At 39.0% G+C, this 18,945-nt stretch overlaps 1 protein-coding gene across 1 annotated transcript in view; it reads left to right on the forward strand.

The window, feature by feature from the left end:
• The window catches only part of noc3l (NOC3-like DNA replication regulator), a 33,989-nt gene that overhangs the window by 9,181 nt on the left and 5,863 nt on the right, over positions 1-18,945 (forward strand). Inside the window, exons 8-18 of the mRNA XM_031905952.1 lie at positions 913-1,006; positions 5,763-5,938; positions 8,801-8,929; positions 9,587-9,718; positions 10,002-10,082; positions 10,457-10,557; positions 10,775-10,847; positions 11,488-11,551; positions 12,719-12,790; positions 14,818-14,999; positions 17,160-17,288. Of these exons, the coding sequence (XP_031761812.1) occupies positions 913-1,006; positions 5,763-5,938; positions 8,801-8,929; positions 9,587-9,718; positions 10,002-10,082; positions 10,457-10,557; positions 10,775-10,847; positions 11,488-11,551; positions 12,719-12,790; positions 14,818-14,999; positions 17,160-17,288 (1,233 nt within the window). The remainder of the gene's footprint in view (positions 1-912; positions 1,007-5,762; positions 5,939-8,800; positions 8,930-9,586; positions 9,719-10,001; positions 10,083-10,456; positions 10,558-10,774; positions 10,848-11,487; positions 11,552-12,718; positions 12,791-14,817; positions 15,000-17,159; positions 17,289-18,945) is intronic.

Here is an 18,945-nt window from a genome sequence, read left to right on the forward strand (position 1 = left end):
ATGGCTTCTATTACATAGTGTGAAAGTAAAGTGCGAGCAAGGGTGATGGTGGCTTCACCCATGGGTGAGGCTGGTATAACACACTGTAGATGGCCTGGTTCTGTTACTTGCACTGAATTGAACCATGTGTCAGTGGAATAGCTCTGTCAGTTTGCATATGTTCACAACAAATTCAGTTCATGGGAGGATATAGCAGCTCCCAGTTGCCAATTTGTGCCATAAGTGGCCAAATGAATGCATACTAAATAAAACACCTGTGCAAGGAAGAAAGTATTAGTTCTGTTACTAGTGCAGTATTAAATGCTGAGATTTTCCCCTGGTGGTTCCCCTGGTATTAAACGTGAGTTTGAAATCCATGGGAAAATCTTTTGTCTGACTTCAATATTGTCTTTTCTGAACTACGTATCAGCAAAATTGAATGTCTGATATCATTTGGTATCGGGAACAGACAGAACGCATAAACCAGCGCTTAAAAAGTGCCTTGGGCTGTGTACATAATCTTGTGCCCTTTATAAGCATTTTCTAGGGTAACTGGAACTGTGTGCTAATGAATTTGGAATTTTATTCCTGCATTATTTAGCACTTGCTGATGTTCAAAATATAGAGCCAAAGGGTAACATTCTATGACCTCCCATGAAAAGTTTTAATCAAGAAAGCAGAAATCATGATTTTTTTTTGATTTTTTGTTATCTTCCGTTTACTATTTTTAATTAATTTCTTTTTTTTTCTCAATTCTTTTACTTATTAGTAATTTATGTTTCAGTTTACACTTTTAATTAGAGCAGTAAGATAAATTTTTTTTTAAATGGATGTTTAACATTATTAAGCATGGCTAGTTACATAGAATTCACAGTTTTCCCCCTCTGCATATTTGTGATACTTTACATTGATTTTTATTCGTCTTAAATATAGGTCAAAAAGGAAACTCAGAAGCTCAGAGAATTTGAAGAAGGCCTTGTCAGTCAGTACAAGTTTTATTTGGAGAACCTTGAACAGATTTTAAAAGGTAAAGTCCCCTAAATATATTCAGATTATTTGGCATTCTTGATATTCTGATTGCTTACTAATGGGCACTGGAAAAATACCCTAAGGGCTCTGGCACACGGGGAGATTAGTCGCCCGCGGCAAAACTCCCTGTTCGCAGGCGACTAATTTCCCCGAGTTGCCTACCCCTGCCATCCCACCGGCGAACATTGCGCGAAATCGCGCCACCGCGTCTGCCATCCCGCCGGCGACTTACATGTTCGCCGGTGGGATGGCAGGGGTAGGCAACTCAGGGAGATTAGTCGCCCGCGAACAGGGAGTTTTGCCGCGGGCGACTAATCTCCCCGTGTGCCAGAGCCCTAAATCCTCCCCTGCTGTCTTCCCCAGAGACTGATGGTAATTACTTTACAAATACATTCTAATGAGCTTTGAAGCTGGCCATACACTATAAGATCTGCTCGTTTGGCGATGTCGCTGACAAACAGATCTTTCCCGATATGCTTATCTGAGGTGGGATGATTGGATCACAATGACAGGGATACAAGCAGTTGGGCAAATGCTGCATCACTAAGCCGATGCGGTACTCGATCTGATCTCAAGTCAAACTTGCACAATGAACGTCTGCTGGATTTTTGGCCAAATATCTGTCGGGTCCCGGAGGACCCCATACACAGGCAGATAAGCAGCTGAATTGGTCTGAAGGGGCCGAAAAACACCCCGTGTACCAGCTGTTGAAAAGGCCTAAGGTCTCATGAACAACTTCTTTTTAGTAGTGATCCCTATTAGTGGGATAAGACTCAGACTTTACCAGTTTGAATCTTAAATATCCTCTATCTAATAATGCTTGGTGGTACTTGCACGTACAGTATGCTACAGCTTTGGTTTAACAGTGTACGTTCCAGAGAGCTGTATTGATTGCAGTTCTGTCAGTTACATCAGAGCTGAATCGCATGAATTGCACTTAAATCACAGTAATATCTCAGATCTTTCCTGGGATCCTGCTGAACCTACTATTAAATGCCCCCCTACAAATATTCTATTTAAGCAATTACAGTCTACAATAATGAACTTAATATATTAGCAATCTGTTTTCCAGCATTTCCTATTATGACAAATTTTAATGGTTAATTACATTGGTTTTCCCATGAGATTTATGTTATTAAAGTATAAATGATTGCTATTTAAAAATATATAAATAATGAGACAAAATGCAAAAAAAAAAGCATAGCCAAAGTCATTGGTCCTGAAGCCATTGAACAGCAAATCCTGTATAATATGTGTCTGAGATAAGCCATAGAACTCTCCAGATAGCAGGAAGAAATGCTGAAGGTTAAACTGGGTCTGAATTGTGCAACATACAGAGCAAACAGGATGGCTGTTTGGTCTGCACCCATCACTGTCTGACATTTTTACTTGTTAAATATAAATGTTATGTCCTTGCTTTTCTTGTCAGCTCTCCAGTTATGAAATTCTTTGGGGACTTTTTACATTAAATTTGCTATTTCCCACTGAAAACTTTTGTATCTAGAGAACCTCTTATTAGAGTTTTTCTCTGGTTCCATTAACCTTTGAGCAGAAGCATAAGTAAAATATTTCAGGGGAAAATTCTGACTCTTAGTGGCTGCAAATGTGGCCTGATAATGTAAGTGCAGTGTTTTAAAACCTCCCTGATTCATCCAAGGGATCAGCCTGATCTAGTAGAGTTGAAGTGGCTTTGACATGGAGAAAGAATGGCACAAAAAAGCAAAGTTATTCTGTATGTGAAGCCTCTCAGTCCCTGTGCCGTTCAAGAGCAAACTTGACATGCTTTCTTCTTTTTATGCTATGTAAGTAATGCATGTGTGTGCAAACTGTGTCTCTAGTGGCGTACAGTTGCTCTTTCTTTCATAAATGAGCACTCATGTACATTCCTGTGCCTTGTAGGCAGTGTGCTTTTCATATAATTAAGAGCTCAAGAGGCACTGAGTCGTAAAAAATAGGTTCAGATAGTTTGTGACTTTTATGATGGTATTATTGCCCATAATGACAAGTTACATCTCTATCGTGAAGCATAGGGTGTTTGCTGCTTTTTGAAAGATAGAAGCCAAGTTAAACTGATATTAGGTATGTGGTACAGGTATGGTATCCAGTATCTAGAAACCTGTTATTCAGAAGGCTCAGAATTTTGGGAAGGCCATCTTCCATAGACTCCATTTTAAACAAATAATTCAGTTTTTTTAAGAATTATTTCCATTTTCTCTGTAATAATAAAACAGTTGATTGTACTTTATCTCAACTAAGATACAATTAATCCTTATCGGAGGCAAAACAATCCTCCTGGGTTTATTTAATGTTTAAATTATATTTTAGTAAACTAAAAGTATGGAGATCCTTATCTGGAAACCCTCAGTGAGGGTTGGGCTAAACCCACGGGTCAGAGAGGTTCAGCCTGACATTTATACAAGATTTGCAGGTCGCAGGTAGGTTCAAGCTGAGCTCTTCCTTTCACCCTCTGCCATGACTATAGCGTGCCCTGCTTCCGTCACTGGCCCTGCCCCCTTTGTGAGATCAAGCATGGGGTGGCAGTGGGTCTATAAATAGTGGTGTTTCACTGGTACAGGTTGGGGAAAAGTGTGTAAGGGTCAGGTGTGTGTCGACTTTTTGTTGACCCACACATACAGTGTCTTGCAAAAGTATTCAGCCCCCTTGAACTTTTCCACATTTTGTCACATTACAGCCACAAACATGAATCAATTTTATTGGAATTCCACGTGAAAGACCAATACAAAGTTGTGTACACGTGAGAAGTGAAACGAAAATCATACATGATTCCAAACACCTTTTACAAATAAATAACTGCAAAGTGGGGTGTGCGTAATTATTCAGCCCCCTTTGCCTGATGAGTGCTAATGACTAAATAGAGTGCACCTGTGTGTAATGTCAGTACAAATACAGCTGCTCTGTGACGGCCTCAGAGGTTGTCTTAGAGAATATTGGGAGCAACAACACCATGAAGTCCAAAGAACACACCAGACAGGTCAGGGATAAAGTTATTGAGAAATTTAAAGCCGGCTTAGGCTACAAAAAGATTTCCAAAGCCTTAAACATCCCATGGAGCACTGTTCAAGCGATCATTCAGAAATGGAAGGAGTTTGGCACAACTGTACACCTACCAAGACAAGGCCGTCCACCTAAACTCACAGGCCTAACAAGGAGAGCGCTGATCAGAAATGCAGCCAAGAGGCCCATGGTGACTCTGGGGGAGCTGCAGAGATCTACAGCTCAGGTGGGGGAATCTGTCCATAGGACAACTATTAGTCGTGCACTGCACAAAGTTGGCCTTTATGGAAGAGTGGCAAGAAGAAAGCCATTGTTAACAGAAAACCATAAGAAGTCCCGTTTGCAGTTTGCCACAAGCCATGTGGGGGACACAGCAAACATGTGGAAGAAGGTGCTCTGGTCAGATGAGACCAAAATGGAACTATTTGGCCAAAATGCAAAACGCTATGTGTGGCGGAAAACTAACACTGCACATCACTCTGAACACACCATCCCCACTGTCAAATATGGTGGTGGCAGCATCATGCTCTGGGGGTGCTTCTCTTCAGCAGGGACAGGGAAGCTGCTCAGAGTTGATGGGAAGATGGATGAAGCCAAATTCAGGGCAATCTTGGAAAAAAACCTCTTGGAGTCTGCAAAAGACTTGAGACTGGGGCGGAGGTTCACCTTCCAGCAGGACAATGACCCTAAACATAAAGCCAGGGCAACAATGGAATGGTTTAAAACAAAACATATCCATGTGTTAGAATGGCCCAGTCAAAGTCCAGATCTAAACCCATTCGAGAATCTGTGGCAAGATCTGAAAACTGCTGTTCACAAACGCTGTCCATCTAATCTGACTGAGCTGGAGCTGTTTTGCAAAGAAGAATGGGCAAGGATTTCAGTCTCTAGATGTGCAAAGCTGGTAGAGACATACCCTAAAAGACTGGCAGCTGTAATTGCAGCAAAAGGTGGTTCTACAAAGTATTGACTCAGGGGGCTGAATAATTACGCACACCCCACTTTGCAGTTATTTATTTGTAAAAAATGTTTGGAATCATGTATGATTTTCGTTCCACTTCTCACGTGTACACCACTTTGTATTGGTCTTTCACGTGGAATTCCAATAAAATTGATTCATGTTTGTGGCTGTAATGTGACAAAATGTGGAAAAGTTCAAGGGGGCCGAATACTTTTGCAAGCCACTGTAACTGTTCCGTATAACAGGTCCCATAACTTTACTCTGTTTAAGAAAATGTATTTGTTGGGGTTTTTTTTTTTTTTTTTTTTTCATTATAGGGTACATATAAAGATACATTATATAGTTATAGGCCTTCTTATTCTCAAGACAGCGGTGTTCAAAATGTCCGTTTTCCTGCCCCACTTGTAATTTTAATGAATATAACCCTGTCTGACATACAGAATGGTGCCAGATAGACCTCTGTGCAAAATGAATTCCTCTTATCACTGCTCTGTTCTGCAGACATCTGATAACCTGGGCATATTGGTTTACATGGAGCTTTAGCCTATTGCTGGTTTTCTCATGTTGGACAAAGAATTTTTTTTTTTTTTTTTTTTTTGCTTAATGATCGGCTTTTTTAGATTTAGAATAAGTGTTGCATGTATTAAGCCCTAAGCAAACACTTGTCTTTCTGTTCAAACAGTTCTGTGATGATCTGGAGGCCACCAGCAGGCTAAAAATGATTATGTAGCTGATTTCTGTTCCCATTGTTCCATATATCAGTGTATTTCTTTTGCAGACTGGAAGCAGATGAAGACAAAGAAGAGTGAGGTTGTCTCTTTAAATGCCTACAAAGGCTTGGCTGTAATTGCAGTGAAATGCCTGTGTGAGCTCATGGTGTCATTATCGCACTTCAACTTTCACAACAACATCATCTTCCTCGTCGTCCCTCTCGTCAATGACCAATGCAAGCAGGTCAGTGCTATTTAAGTTCATGCTGGCATGGTGTTTTTAAGGGGATTCACATAGGGTAATATCTATACTGCAGAGAGATTTTGGTTTCTTTGTTCAGTGTTACAGAAATGCTATTTTCTGTGAGGAAGTTATTTAAAATAGATCATTATTCATACAAATTTGCCTACTTTTATGTGCAGAAATGACTTAATGTTCTCTCTTTTTTTTAATAACTGGCAGTAGATGGCAGTAGCACGCTGAAAATATCCAGCGGAAATCCTGCATCTGTTTATGTGCTGCGCGCATAAAGTTTACCTCTCATTTATGTAAGCCCAAGGCAACAGATTGGTTATTCGATGTTGGACTGTAAACCTGCAGCAGAAGTATCTTACAGTTGCTGTTGTTTGCCGTAGGACCTTTGGCATAGGGCCCCTATTAAAGATCAACGCTGTTTTTGTATTGATAAACAGCTGGGGAAGTGGCTTTACTGTACCATTGCCATTGTTCCTTTTAATGCACTTAATTTCTTTTTAAAGGAGGTGTAAACCCAGAAATATAACTTTGTTAAATAATATAATATGTGACTGTGATTGGAAGTACTTTCTGCTCCTTTCTGAACTTCTGACTCTTGGAACAGTGGAGCAGAAAGCCACTCTCCTCAAAGGGATTGGTTGGCCTCTGTGTGTGTTTCTATAGTTCGAATCACCAATACAGAGGGACAGATAAACACACTTTCAACTCAAATTACATTTACAACACTAACTTTAAATTTATATCTATTGGGAGTATGTTTTTTTCGTTAAGTAGAGTGCTGAGCCTGGGTTGTGTGTGTGTATATGTGTATATATATTTGTGTGTGTATATATGTATGTAATATAATATATATTATCATCATCCTGATGACGATCCTGTGGGGATCAAAACAAACGTGTAGGACTACATTTTTTGCCATGAGTATAGATAGATATAGATAGATATAGATAGATATAGATAGATATAGATAGATATAGATAGATATAGATAGATATAGATAGATATAGATAGATATAGATAGATATAGATAGATATAGATAGATAGATATAGATAGATATAGATAGATATAGATAGATATAGATAGATAGATATAGATAGATAGATATAGATAGATAGATATAGATAGATAGATATAGATAGATATAGATAGATAGATATAGATAGATAGATATAGATAGATATAGATAGATATAGATAGATATAGATAGATATAGATAGATATAGATAGATATAGATAGATATAGATAGATATAGATAGATATAGATAGATATAGATAGATATAGATAGATATAGATAGATATAGATAGATAGATATAGATAGATAGATATAGATAGATAGATATAGATAGATAGATATAGATAGATATAGATAGATATAGATAGATATAGATATAGATAGATAGATATAGATAGATAGATATAGATAGATAGATATAGATAGATAGATATAGATAGATAGATATAGATAGATAGATATAGATAGATAGATATAGATAGATAGATATAGATAGATAGATATAGATAGATATAGATAGATATAGATAGATATAAAACTACACACAGCACACAGTGTTTCTTAAAAGTTTATGAACTTTTTCAAATTTCAAAAAGTAGATGAAGAGAACCTAGTTAAACAAATGAAACAAAAATCATTTTATTTGATCATTAATTTATTGAAAAAATATGATCCAATAACATATTTACGTGTGGTAAAAGTAATTGAATCACGCTCTCAGTACTTTTCCCAGCATAGCCTACAACTATATCCACGTTTCTTGCCTTAGGGTACACAGTAACCTGTTATCAGCAGTCAGAAAGTCTGCACACTTCTCCCAATACAGCTTGTGGGGGACTGGTCTACTTTGCGCACTTTGTATTTGGAGAAGCAAGGTGTCTGACTGGCTGCTGTATAATGTTTCCTGTGACAGCGGAGGCAAGAGACATGCACAGGCTGTGCATTGACATAATTTATACATGAAGTACACCCAGTAGGATTGTTTTGTTGCCAATAAGGCTGGGGTCAAATACAAGGTATACTTCTTTTTTTGGGGGAAGGAAAAAAAAAAAAATGCCCACCCTTACTGTATTCTTATCTTTTCTCCCTATTATAATAACTTGATGGCATCAAGTCATTTATTTTTTTTTAACATTTTATTGAATATAGCATTTTATAAATTTTTATATTTTCTTAATTAATCTTAAACTAGATTAACCGTCAGGATTGCTATTACCCTTTACAGTCCTCGCTCCATCACTGAACTATCAAAGGGATCGCCAGTTGCAACTGTCTCAGGCAGGGCTATCAGTCAGTGCAGCCCTGCATCATCTTTAGGAAATATGTTAAATTGTTCCTATCAGTCTCTCCCTGTGGAACTTTTAAATTCCGATTTCCTTGTCACAGTCACACAATAGGTCATTTTAATTAGAAGCCAAATAGCTCACAGTATAAAATTTGGCTGTGGGTGGAACTCTGAGCACCTGGAGAAACATACAAACTCCCAGCAGACAGGGCCCTGGTCAGGTACTAACCCATCGCTGTGAGGCAATGCCATTGTGCCAATTAGGGAGAATTATTCTAATTCTTCTAATTTTATATTCATCAGCCTTCAGTTCATTAAGCTGTTAGCACACCATCAGTCTGTTTAGGATAGGAATGACTCTTTGCATTTGTGTTGATACATCATTCAATATATTTTTAGCAGTGCATATTAACCTCTGTCTCTAGATTTCTACACTAAGAAGCAAAGACCATTTTGTGGTGTGTGGGAGTTGCTCCCCAGCACAGGTTAATTGTATGATTTATATATCTCAAAGGCAACCTCATTCTGTCAATGACATTCTTTGACAGGTTTCAGAAATGTGCGTGGAGGCAGTCAGAAAGCTTTTCAGACAAGATAAGGTGGGCTATGCCTCTCTGGCTGCTGTGAAAGTCATCTCTGGCCTGGTCAAGAGCAGAAATTATGATGTTCGACCAGAGGTAATCCATTATATAAGATTTAACAAATGATAAATGCTTTTTTTTTTTTTAATAGGAATTGAATTAATTTTTTTTTTTTCTTATAAAGGGTTGTCTGCCATTACACGTACGAGGGAATATAGATAATTATGTGTGCTGTATTAGTGTGGTTGCTATACCACTTCCCTCCATAAAGGCAACAATTGGAACTGCTAAATATATCAAGAGACTGTAAAATATTGTCTTGGGGTCTATGTATGTTGTAAGTGTAGTGTCCAGTGACCAAACACTAGGGCTCTGGCCTGTACTAATGTAAGGAGTAGGTTTTTATTCTCTTATACTGCATTTCTGTAGCCTTACTAATATCTGTCTATAGAACATGCTTACTTCTAAAGTTTTATTTACAAGGTTTTGTGTGTGTTTTGGTCCATTTAGCTTGGTATCTTTGAGATCATATAATTGTTTGGATGTTAGAGGAAGAAAGCAGAAATCATTTACACCCATTAGTATTCATTATTAGGGCTTAATGCCAGATGGCCATGCCTAGCTTTAAGCTTTTATGACATAGAATTTGAATTTGATAGGAATGTCAGTTTTGTTGCCCCCAGGCTCCAGTGAAATGGCAGGCAGTGTGATAATCTGCTGCCTGTTCACGTGTGTGATTATGCTGTTCCCCAGGTACTGCACCTCCTACTCCACTTAAGGATAAAGGAAGTGGAAGTGAAGAAAGATACAGAGGACCTTGCTCCAAAACAGAAGGTTATGTCCTATAAAGACAAGAAGAAAAACTTGTCAAGGATGCAGAGAAAGGTAAAGCAGGACCCATTCCGTATCATAACCCCTCATACATTCTCATGTAAATGGAATTAATTGTAAGATTTTAAATAGGGCGCACGTTTTTTTCTGACTGTATTGCAATTGGTGCTTTAGGCACTATTTTAAGCATTTTCCTAAAACTACTATTAGGTGAAGCTGCAAACTTCTAATTTAAACTTCTGAAAGGACACAGACTGTAGATCTCTGAAGTCTGTGTAGTCAGGGAGATTTAATGTGTGGATCACACATTACTCAACACTGTTGTATATCTTTCTAGTGGAAAAAAGCAGAAGAGAAATTGGAGCGTGAGCTGCTGGAGGCAGAAGCATCAGAGAGCAAGGAAAAGAAACTAAAGTTGGTAAGAGATTAATAAACTTTACAGGAGCACCACTAACCTTGAGTAATGGCCCCAAAATAAACAATGAAGTGCTTACATTGAGGCCTCTCTACAGACATCGGAAAATATAAATAGACTTGGGCAGGTTGCACTGCAGAACACTAGAAGGAATAAAATGATTAATCACTCAACCAACTAGTTCATTTTAACCGGAAATAAATAAATAAAGACACCAGTTATTGTTTTTTTGTGGTAAGTGCTGTGTGTAAGTAATGAGCATGGATGGTGCATCATGGCACTTGCACTGACTTTATCAGAAATACAAGGGCTTGAGTGAAACCAATGCATGACTTCTTTCTGCAATAACTAGCATCTTTTTATGCACTTTCCCACAGAATACAGAAACCCTGAATATTGTGTTTTTAACATACTTCAGAATATTGAAGAGAGCACAAAAATCTATCCTTATTCCTTCAGTTTTGGAAGGGCTTGCTAAGTAAGTATGTTACCTTTGTATCACAGTCTAAACAGCAGGAGAATGTGATTTTATAACAGAATTTTTTCAGTCATGCCAAAAGAGATACTGTTATATTGGGGGTTTGGGGAAAAATTGGTGGCTGCCAATATTTCTGGGCTATCTGTTGCCCATGAAAACACGATTGGTATACATACATACTGTTTAAAATACAGTTTTATTTTTATTTTGTTATTAGATTTGCTCACTTAATCAATGTGGATTTTTTTGATGACCTCCTCGTAGTTCTTCACAAACTCATTGATTCTGGTGTAAGTACCTTAAATATTTTTATATTCTCTGCATAAGTCACAATCCATCATTTTCTGATGCTATATGTATAGATTTGCTATTTCATCCAGCCACAATCACCTGAATCAGGCAAGGTAAAAGAGCCTGGTAGTTCTTATGTTTCAGCCCTGTGTCCAACAGGGACACCTGAGGCAAATTTATCCATATTCTATAAAGTTAATCAAAATACATTTTTTACATGCTGGAACAAATTTTCCAGAATTAAAAATAATTGTCCTATTCCTTTTTCCCGTGCTGTGATTTGAGTGGGGGGGGGGGAGCAAGGATTTTGGTCTATAATGTATCTATCCTGTTTGTTCAAATTACCTGAATTTTGTGGAACATCGATGAACTGCAGAACAATACAGAAGTAGTTGTTCTGATTTAAAAATATTATTAATACATTTCTTTTACAAGGTAAATAAGTATATGGTAAAAGTGCTTCTTTGTAAATTTTAATTTGCTTTGAAGATCTTTTTGTTTTCCTTTGGATGATTGATCATTGATCTTTAACACTTTCTTCACAGCTTCTTTGTTTGTCCTGGCCAAACTATGAAGCAGCAGAATCTGCCCTTTGTAATATGGGATGGGTTTGTTTTTTTTCTTGTTTCCCCCCTTTAGGATCTGACCTATAGAGAAAGCTTGCACTGCGTCCAGACCGCTTTTAATATCCTTTCTGGCCAAGGTAAGTGCCTCACTGGAAGCACACAGTTTCTCCAGTTTGTTGAGAGTAATTGCCTTTTGGTTAGTAGCTATTTCAGCATTTGGTTCTGATTCTGGGGATGGGCAGCACAGGTGAAATTACATTACTGGCAGTATGGGAAGGCTTGCCAAGTATTGCAGTGCAGTCAAACACCTGTCCATAGGAGTGCAATACACTTATGCATATGATGCCAAAACGTGAAGCAGCTCATTATCAGACCTGGAGAACAACTGATTTCTGCGGAAGGAATAAACAAACACTGCTTTCAAATGGAATTGTTGTAAAAACTAACTTTAAAGCCACTGTAAAAAATTGGAAAGTTGCTTAGAGTTATATTTCATCATACAAAAATATATTTTGTGTGAAGATCCCCCTTTAAGCAAGAATTTCAGAGGTTGGCTTTTCGGGTGCTGAAGAAGTACAGTTTACAGAGAGCCCTGGGTTAATTAAAGAATAAATGAAAAAATGCCAGAAAAAGTTTTGTTTACTGGGACTGTATTATGCTTCCTGTTTATTTATTGTAAAACTAGCATATAATGACATGTCAGATTTAAATAGACAGTAAATTTGAGTTACTGTTATTGCGTATCCAGAGCATTTTTTCATTGCATATTTATAGAAATTAGCTGGACCCTCTATTTCTTTCTTGCTTTTGGTGGGGTAAGTGTCCATATTTGGTGCTTCCATGTTGCCTTTAGGGGCAGCTTGCTTTGAAAAAGGTGCCTTGTTTTATCTATTTCATTTCATGAGCCACACTTTCTCTGTAGTACAGATCATGACACACTTCTAAACCTCCTGTAACCAGGCATTGGCTTTTTGCTGTCCATGCTGGCTCACAGTGGGGAATGCGCCAGTCAGGATACTCTCAGTGCACTCTTGTTCATGACAGTGAATGTTGGGTAATATTAATACTTGCTTTTAAATGACTCCAGTAACAGTTCTGCACCAGAGCACTTTTGCATCGATCAGGATGCATCAACCATCATGGAAACTGCTTCACAAAAAGACTGTAACTGTCTTCATATGAGGTTATTTGTACCAGTTTCTACAGGATTGTTAATAGCGTCTATAAAATCTCTTTAAATAAAACAACTTTACACTCAGACAGTGTGTGCTATGTGACTTTGTATTGTTTTCTGTATTAACCAGGTGATGTTCTCAATATTGATCCTCTGAAATTCTACACACACCTTTACAAAACCCTCTATGGGCTCCATGCAGGTAATTTGAATATTCTTTTAGTCTTATAGTCTTTTTTTTTTCCCCCCTCTCTCCATTTGTTCGTCTGATTCATCAGTTATGTTATGAATAATAATTTGGGCCTACAAGGCAGATAATCCTGAGGAATCACTGCAGCTTCTGATGAGTTCCCCTAAGCTTTCCTGCTAGCAGTGACAGGCACTCTTGCTTGCTCCTCCATTAAAAGAGGCAAACAAATTGTTATAAGCTGGGTTTATTGTGACACTACTAACATGAAAAAACCTCGGTGAATAATTGCAAAGCTCGAAATGTGCCAGGCATAATTTTGAGCACAATCTAATGTTTTATTCCATTCTGCAATATCTTCTCCATGGTGAATAGGGCAAGACTTTATTTGAATTAGTTGTATTGTGTGTGTTGTGACTGCTGTAAGTTATGTGCGTGACACTGGCCTTACTGAGGCCAAACACTAGGTAGAGGAGATAGAGAGCTTTGCTCAATCTAGAAGCCAAATGCACACACAAGCACACTGCAAAATCCGAGAGCTCAAAATTCTTCCCAATTGACTGCACTGGAAGTATACTTTTTTTATACAGCGGCAGCATATGACACTATGCTGTTTAAATGAAGAATGCTATTATGGTTTTACTGAATTTCCTACTCTGCACAAACACTTCTGACACAGTTATCTGGGATTTCCCATTCACTCCAGCACATGTTCCTCCAGCACCAGGGGAATTCAACTGTTTTTCTCATGACCTTGCACTTGAGTTAGAACCTACAAGTCATAGCCATATCCTCTCCCTACTCTTTCCTTGCCTCTGGGTCAGAGAAATGGCTGTGAAATGATTCCAGTGCCCCAGAATATTCTGCATGGGAGATAGTAAATGTCCACCCTGTAATAGGAATCTTTGTGGGAAGCGCATATAGCTCAAATATAACTTATTTTGCAGTCAGCTGTAGTCTCCTTTACTTGTTCTGGGAAAAAAGAGCTGATGCACTGAATCCAGGATTCAGTTCGGGATTTGGCCTTTTTCGGCAGGATTCGGTCCGAATCCATGGTCCTGGCCGAACTGAATTTGAATCCTAAAAATCACGTGACTTTCTGTAATATAAACACATTTAACCCTTCCGTAACCTAATAAGCATATGATAATTCGGAATCTTTGACAAAGGATTCAGGGTTCAGTCATATCCAGAAAGTTGATTTAGTGCATCCCTAATAAATATATATATACACACACACACAACAGGTTGGAGTCTTAGTCTTCCATCGCATAATGAGAAGGGCTGTACTAAAGGAATTGCATTCATTGGGCAGGAAAGCGAATCCTTCTATTCTTTGGCTCATGGGGCAGTGGGAGCTTGGACTGACTGTCAGTATATGCTCCTAGCTCTATGCATGGCATCAGCTCTTGCTCGTTACTGAGCTCAGTCTTTTATTGTTAATCCCAGAACTTTTACAGAGTTGGCTGTAGGTTTTAACATTTTATTATCAATCTGTTCATGCTATTTCTCAGTATGCTGGGGAGGTGTTGCTGGCACGCCTTTAGCATGAACTAAGGACAGTGTAGGACTATTGCTCTAATTACAGTATGTGGAATTGGAACAACCACACATGGTGAAAGTGCAAATTGTCCAAAAATAACAGATTTTATTCAAATCCCGAGTGTCCATCACCCGAAGCTTTGGGAACGGATCTCTCTGTGCAAATAGACTGAGTGCGTTTGAGTTTACTCTGTGCTTTGAATAGCACCAATCCCCTACACTGCTAGGGACCTAACTGGGCAGTACCTGCTCAACACTAAAACTGCTCATATAGCCTGGAACATCATTTTGCCACCCAGTAGAGTAACAGGACAGTTGGTTGCACCAGCAGGAGAAGATAAGCGAGCTACCATGGAGCCCATTTTAAGGAAATAATTCTCATTTTAACAACTTTGTTTTTCTCATTAAAATAAAACCTAACTTGTTATATTTATCAGCTGAGAGATATTATTTTGGTAGTACTTGTACTTTTTAACTTAATAATAATCCCGTGATTCCAGGTGCTACAAATGATGACACTTTAATAGCACTGCAGTGTCTGGAACTGATGCTCACCAAGCGCCGAAAGCAAGTCTCTCAGCAGAGGGCACTTTCTTTCATAAAGCGACTTTCTACATTAGCGCTACATGTCCTTCCAAATTCCAGCGTTGGTATACTGTCCACAAACAGAGTTCTAATGCAGGTAAGTGGCAATCATTCTTTAGTTCTCATGTATCAGGTATGTTTTCTTCATTGAAAAAGTTTCAGCTTGTCAGGAGTCCACCTATGGGTGCAAAATATTTGAGGAGGATACATAGATTGGACGCTGCTCAGTTATATAAAAAAAAAAAGAGCAGTTAATGTATTGGTGCTACTGTTCAAAGGGATTCTTTTGGGATTTGTATGGTGTATTTTTTAATATACTTTTTGCAAATCATTCATTTGTCAAATTAAAATCCTAAAATCAATAAATATATATTTTGTTAATGTTTTTTTTAGTTTAAATAATGGTTTGTCGGTAGCTGGTAATGGAGCCTAATCCAGTGCTTTCAGAAACCACCAGCATATCAACGCAAGTCCTTTCAGGCAGCTGCTGCCCCACCTGTTTAATTCCTTTTCTCGTGCTTGGGCACTATGTTAAGTGAAGCATGGAAACAGGTTTAACAGTGCAAACCAGTTCATTTTAATCTCTTTAGTCTCAAAACCCTATGTAGCCCTCAGGTAACATGCTTTTTGAAAAAATAAGTTGGGTTTTGGGGTGTCAGATCCTTATGCTTCTCATTAAATATAATGTATAGGGCTAAAGTTCTCACTGAAAGTGAATGGGAGGCAGTATGGGCAAATTTGCCTGCTTCACCACTCGCTAAAACACAAGACCGTTTATCTGCCGGCAGTGCTGTTAGCCCAAAGCAGAGCAGTGGCAGTAACATAGAAATATGGAGGTGCTATCGGTTCAGGCAGCTGAATCGTTCAGAAAGAGCTGTGATCTTGTTACCTGTCCATTGTTCTTTTGATACATTTGTGGGGGGTGGGGGTTTGACATCACTCCAACTTGCAGCAGTAAGGCTACTGACGCACCAGGCTCATTCTTGAATATAATCATCTAAAAGCTTGGTGCCACATTCATTTTGAGCAGCAAATTTTTTTATCAAATGTGCATCAGAAGCTTTGTAATCTTTTTCTGCCATTGCTGCCTTCATGTTCCTTAGTAGAGTTTGTATGGCCTTTCCATTTAGCCAGATAGATTCTTTCCATTACCTTTCTTTCCCATGGGAATATATTCAGATGTGTGTTTGGGCAGTACCATTCCATTTATCCCCTGGGTTAACCCTGAGAATAGCTTGCCCCTGCCTGAGTTGATTAGTGATATTACTATGCTCAAAGGAATCCTCCTTAAACTATGGATTTTGTTGATACATTTTTCCCTGTTACCTGAACCCACAGAAGCCCACAGTCTAATCACTGTGCCCACTGCCATGGGTGCTGGGTATAAACGTTAAATAATAGAAGAGCATTTTTACTGTATCCTCTACAAAGTAGGACAAAATGTTGCCTATTAACATACTTTACCTGCCAGCTTTTTTATAGCAGTCACCCATCACACCTGCCATGCCATGGGCAATCTAAGGTTTAGGATGGTGATCACTGGGCGGTGTCTTAACACATTGGCACACCCCCAGTGAATTTGCCTCTACTTGTCCTTTTAAAGAAGAATAGAGTGAATGTTCTGAAATGGCCAAGTCAAAGTCCTGACCTTAATCCAATTGAAATGTTGTGGAAAGACCTAAAGCGAGAGGTTCATGTGAGGAAACCCACCAACAAGAGCGAAAGCTGTTCTGTATGGAGTAATGGGCTACAATTTGATGTGCAGGACTGATTATCAGTTACCGCTAATGTTTAGTTGCAGTCATTTCTGCACAAGGGGGTCACCATTCACTTACTTTTGCCACACGCAGATGTTATTGGATCATTTTTTTTTTTTCAATAAATAAATTACTAAATATAATCATTTTTAGTTTCATTTGTTTAACTAGGTTTTCTTCATCTACAAGTTAAGACACTAGTCTTAATAGTGTTGAAAAATAAATTATAAAAAGATCCATGATTATAAATGTATTTGTAAATGTAACTGCCGTATCTTTTATTTCCATAGTCTTTCTATTGTTTAATCTTAACTATGTGTAGTATGTGAAACAATGTAGCAGTAGTAAGCTCACCTCTAGGAAAGACTCCGACTCCTACCTTTCTCTGATACCAAATATCAAGGAAGTGTGTTCTAGTTCAGCAACTAGACCAAGTGGCCCTGTACTGCATGTCATTACTTTAGTGCATCTTTTTAATCTGTCAATGTGAAACCTTTCAGACCTTCCCCAAGACCGACATCTTGTTGGACAATGATTCCCACGGTAGCGGCATCTATCTGCCTGAGCTTGATGAGCCCGAGTACTGCAATGCCCAGAATAGTGCTTTGTGGGAGTTTCACATCTTGCTGGTAAAGTGCTTTTTATATTTATATATTGACAGTAACTTTCATGTCCTTGTGATCTCCCATCTATGACCTTGTCCCATTTTTACTGCCCTCATATTTATTTTTTTCAAGTCATTCCCTCTGTATAATTGTATACCCTCCCTTCTTTTTGCATCTCTAGATGGAGGTAAGGCAGAGAGCCAAATGATTTTGATTAGTGAATCTCTACCCTGTCAGACCTTCTAGAAATACTGGCCAAGTGGATCTCATACATTCAGTATAATATAATATCTATCTTAGGGGATTCAGTAATTAGAAAGTTGGATAGGATAATTCGTCACAAAGACCCTTCATGCCGAACTGTGTGTTGCTTGCCTGGTGCTAGGATTCGGCATGTGGTGGAACGAGTGGACAAATTGTTGGGAGGGGCTGGGGAAGACCCGGCCGTCTTGGTACACATAGGTACCAATGGCAAAGTTAGGGGGGGGGAAGTCCTCAAGAACGATTTTAAAAAAACTAGGTGAGAAGTTGAGGGCGAGGACTTCCAAAGTAATTTTCTCAGAGATTTTACCTGTGCCCGAGCAACGTTAAGAAGGCAGCGAGAGCTTAGGGAGATTAATGCGTGGCTGAGAGATTGGTGCAGGGAGGAGGGCTTTTTTTTTGGAGAACTGGGCTGATTTCTCAATCGGCTACAGGCTCTTTGCCAGGGATGGGCTGCACCTCAATGATGATGGGGCAGCTGCTTTGGGGGAGAAGATGGCTAGAGGGTTGGAAGAGATTTTAAACTAGAATTTTGGGGGGGGGGAAGGTGCAGGGGGTAATTCTGTGGGTGACAGGATAGATGAGGTATAGTAAGGGAAAATGGGGGAGGAGACTTGCTTCGGGATACTGATAATGGCAGGGAGGCCCATAAGTTGTTTACACGTCATTCTCACGCCGGAACCAGTATTAAATGTATGTTTACCAATGCAAGGAGTCTGACTGGTAAAATGGGAGAGCTGGAGGTACTGGCGTTGGAGCGGAAATATGATGTGATTGGCATTGCTGAAACTTGGTTGAATGAGTCTCATGACTGGGCAGTTAATATTGGGGGTTATACATTGTTTCGGAGGGACAGGGGCAATAGAAAAGGAGGAGGGGTGTGTCTGTTCTTTAAAGGAGAAGGAAAGTCTGAAAACATCATAAGCTCCAAATAACAGTCATGATATGATACCTTAGACATTGCCCTAGCTTAGCTGTGCCTTGCTTCCTTAAGCTTGAATCTGCAAAAGTCTGCCAAACAAACACATACCTGGTCTCATCCAGAGAAACTTCCGTTTGCTCTGCAGCACAAAATTCCCGGGGCCAGCGCATGCGCACTGTCCTGCAGAGCCGTTCCTGTGTTTTGGGGGGTTTTTTTAAGCAGTTGCAGTCGCGCCGAAAATCTTGACCCTTTAGCCCCGCCCACTTTTCCAAATCAACCAATCACGGCGCATATGTATTATTTCTATGACAGCGCTGTCCAAGTCCTGCACAGCCAGGTGACACACACAGATTTTAATGTAATATATATACACAATTTATTTATATTTAGTTTTGGCTGCAGACAACATTGGTGTTCAGTGGTTACCTTGCTGACCGATGCGGCTCTGTCTACGCTGCTCTGCACGTGCGTTTGTTTACATTTTGCAGAGCAGCGTGA

This window comes from Xenopus tropicalis, chromosome 7 (assembly GCF_000004195.4).
Source record: "Xenopus tropicalis strain Nigerian chromosome 7, UCB_Xtro_10.0, whole genome shotgun sequence".
Classification (NCBI taxonomy): Eukaryota; Metazoa; Chordata; class Amphibia; order Anura; family Pipidae; genus Xenopus; species Xenopus tropicalis.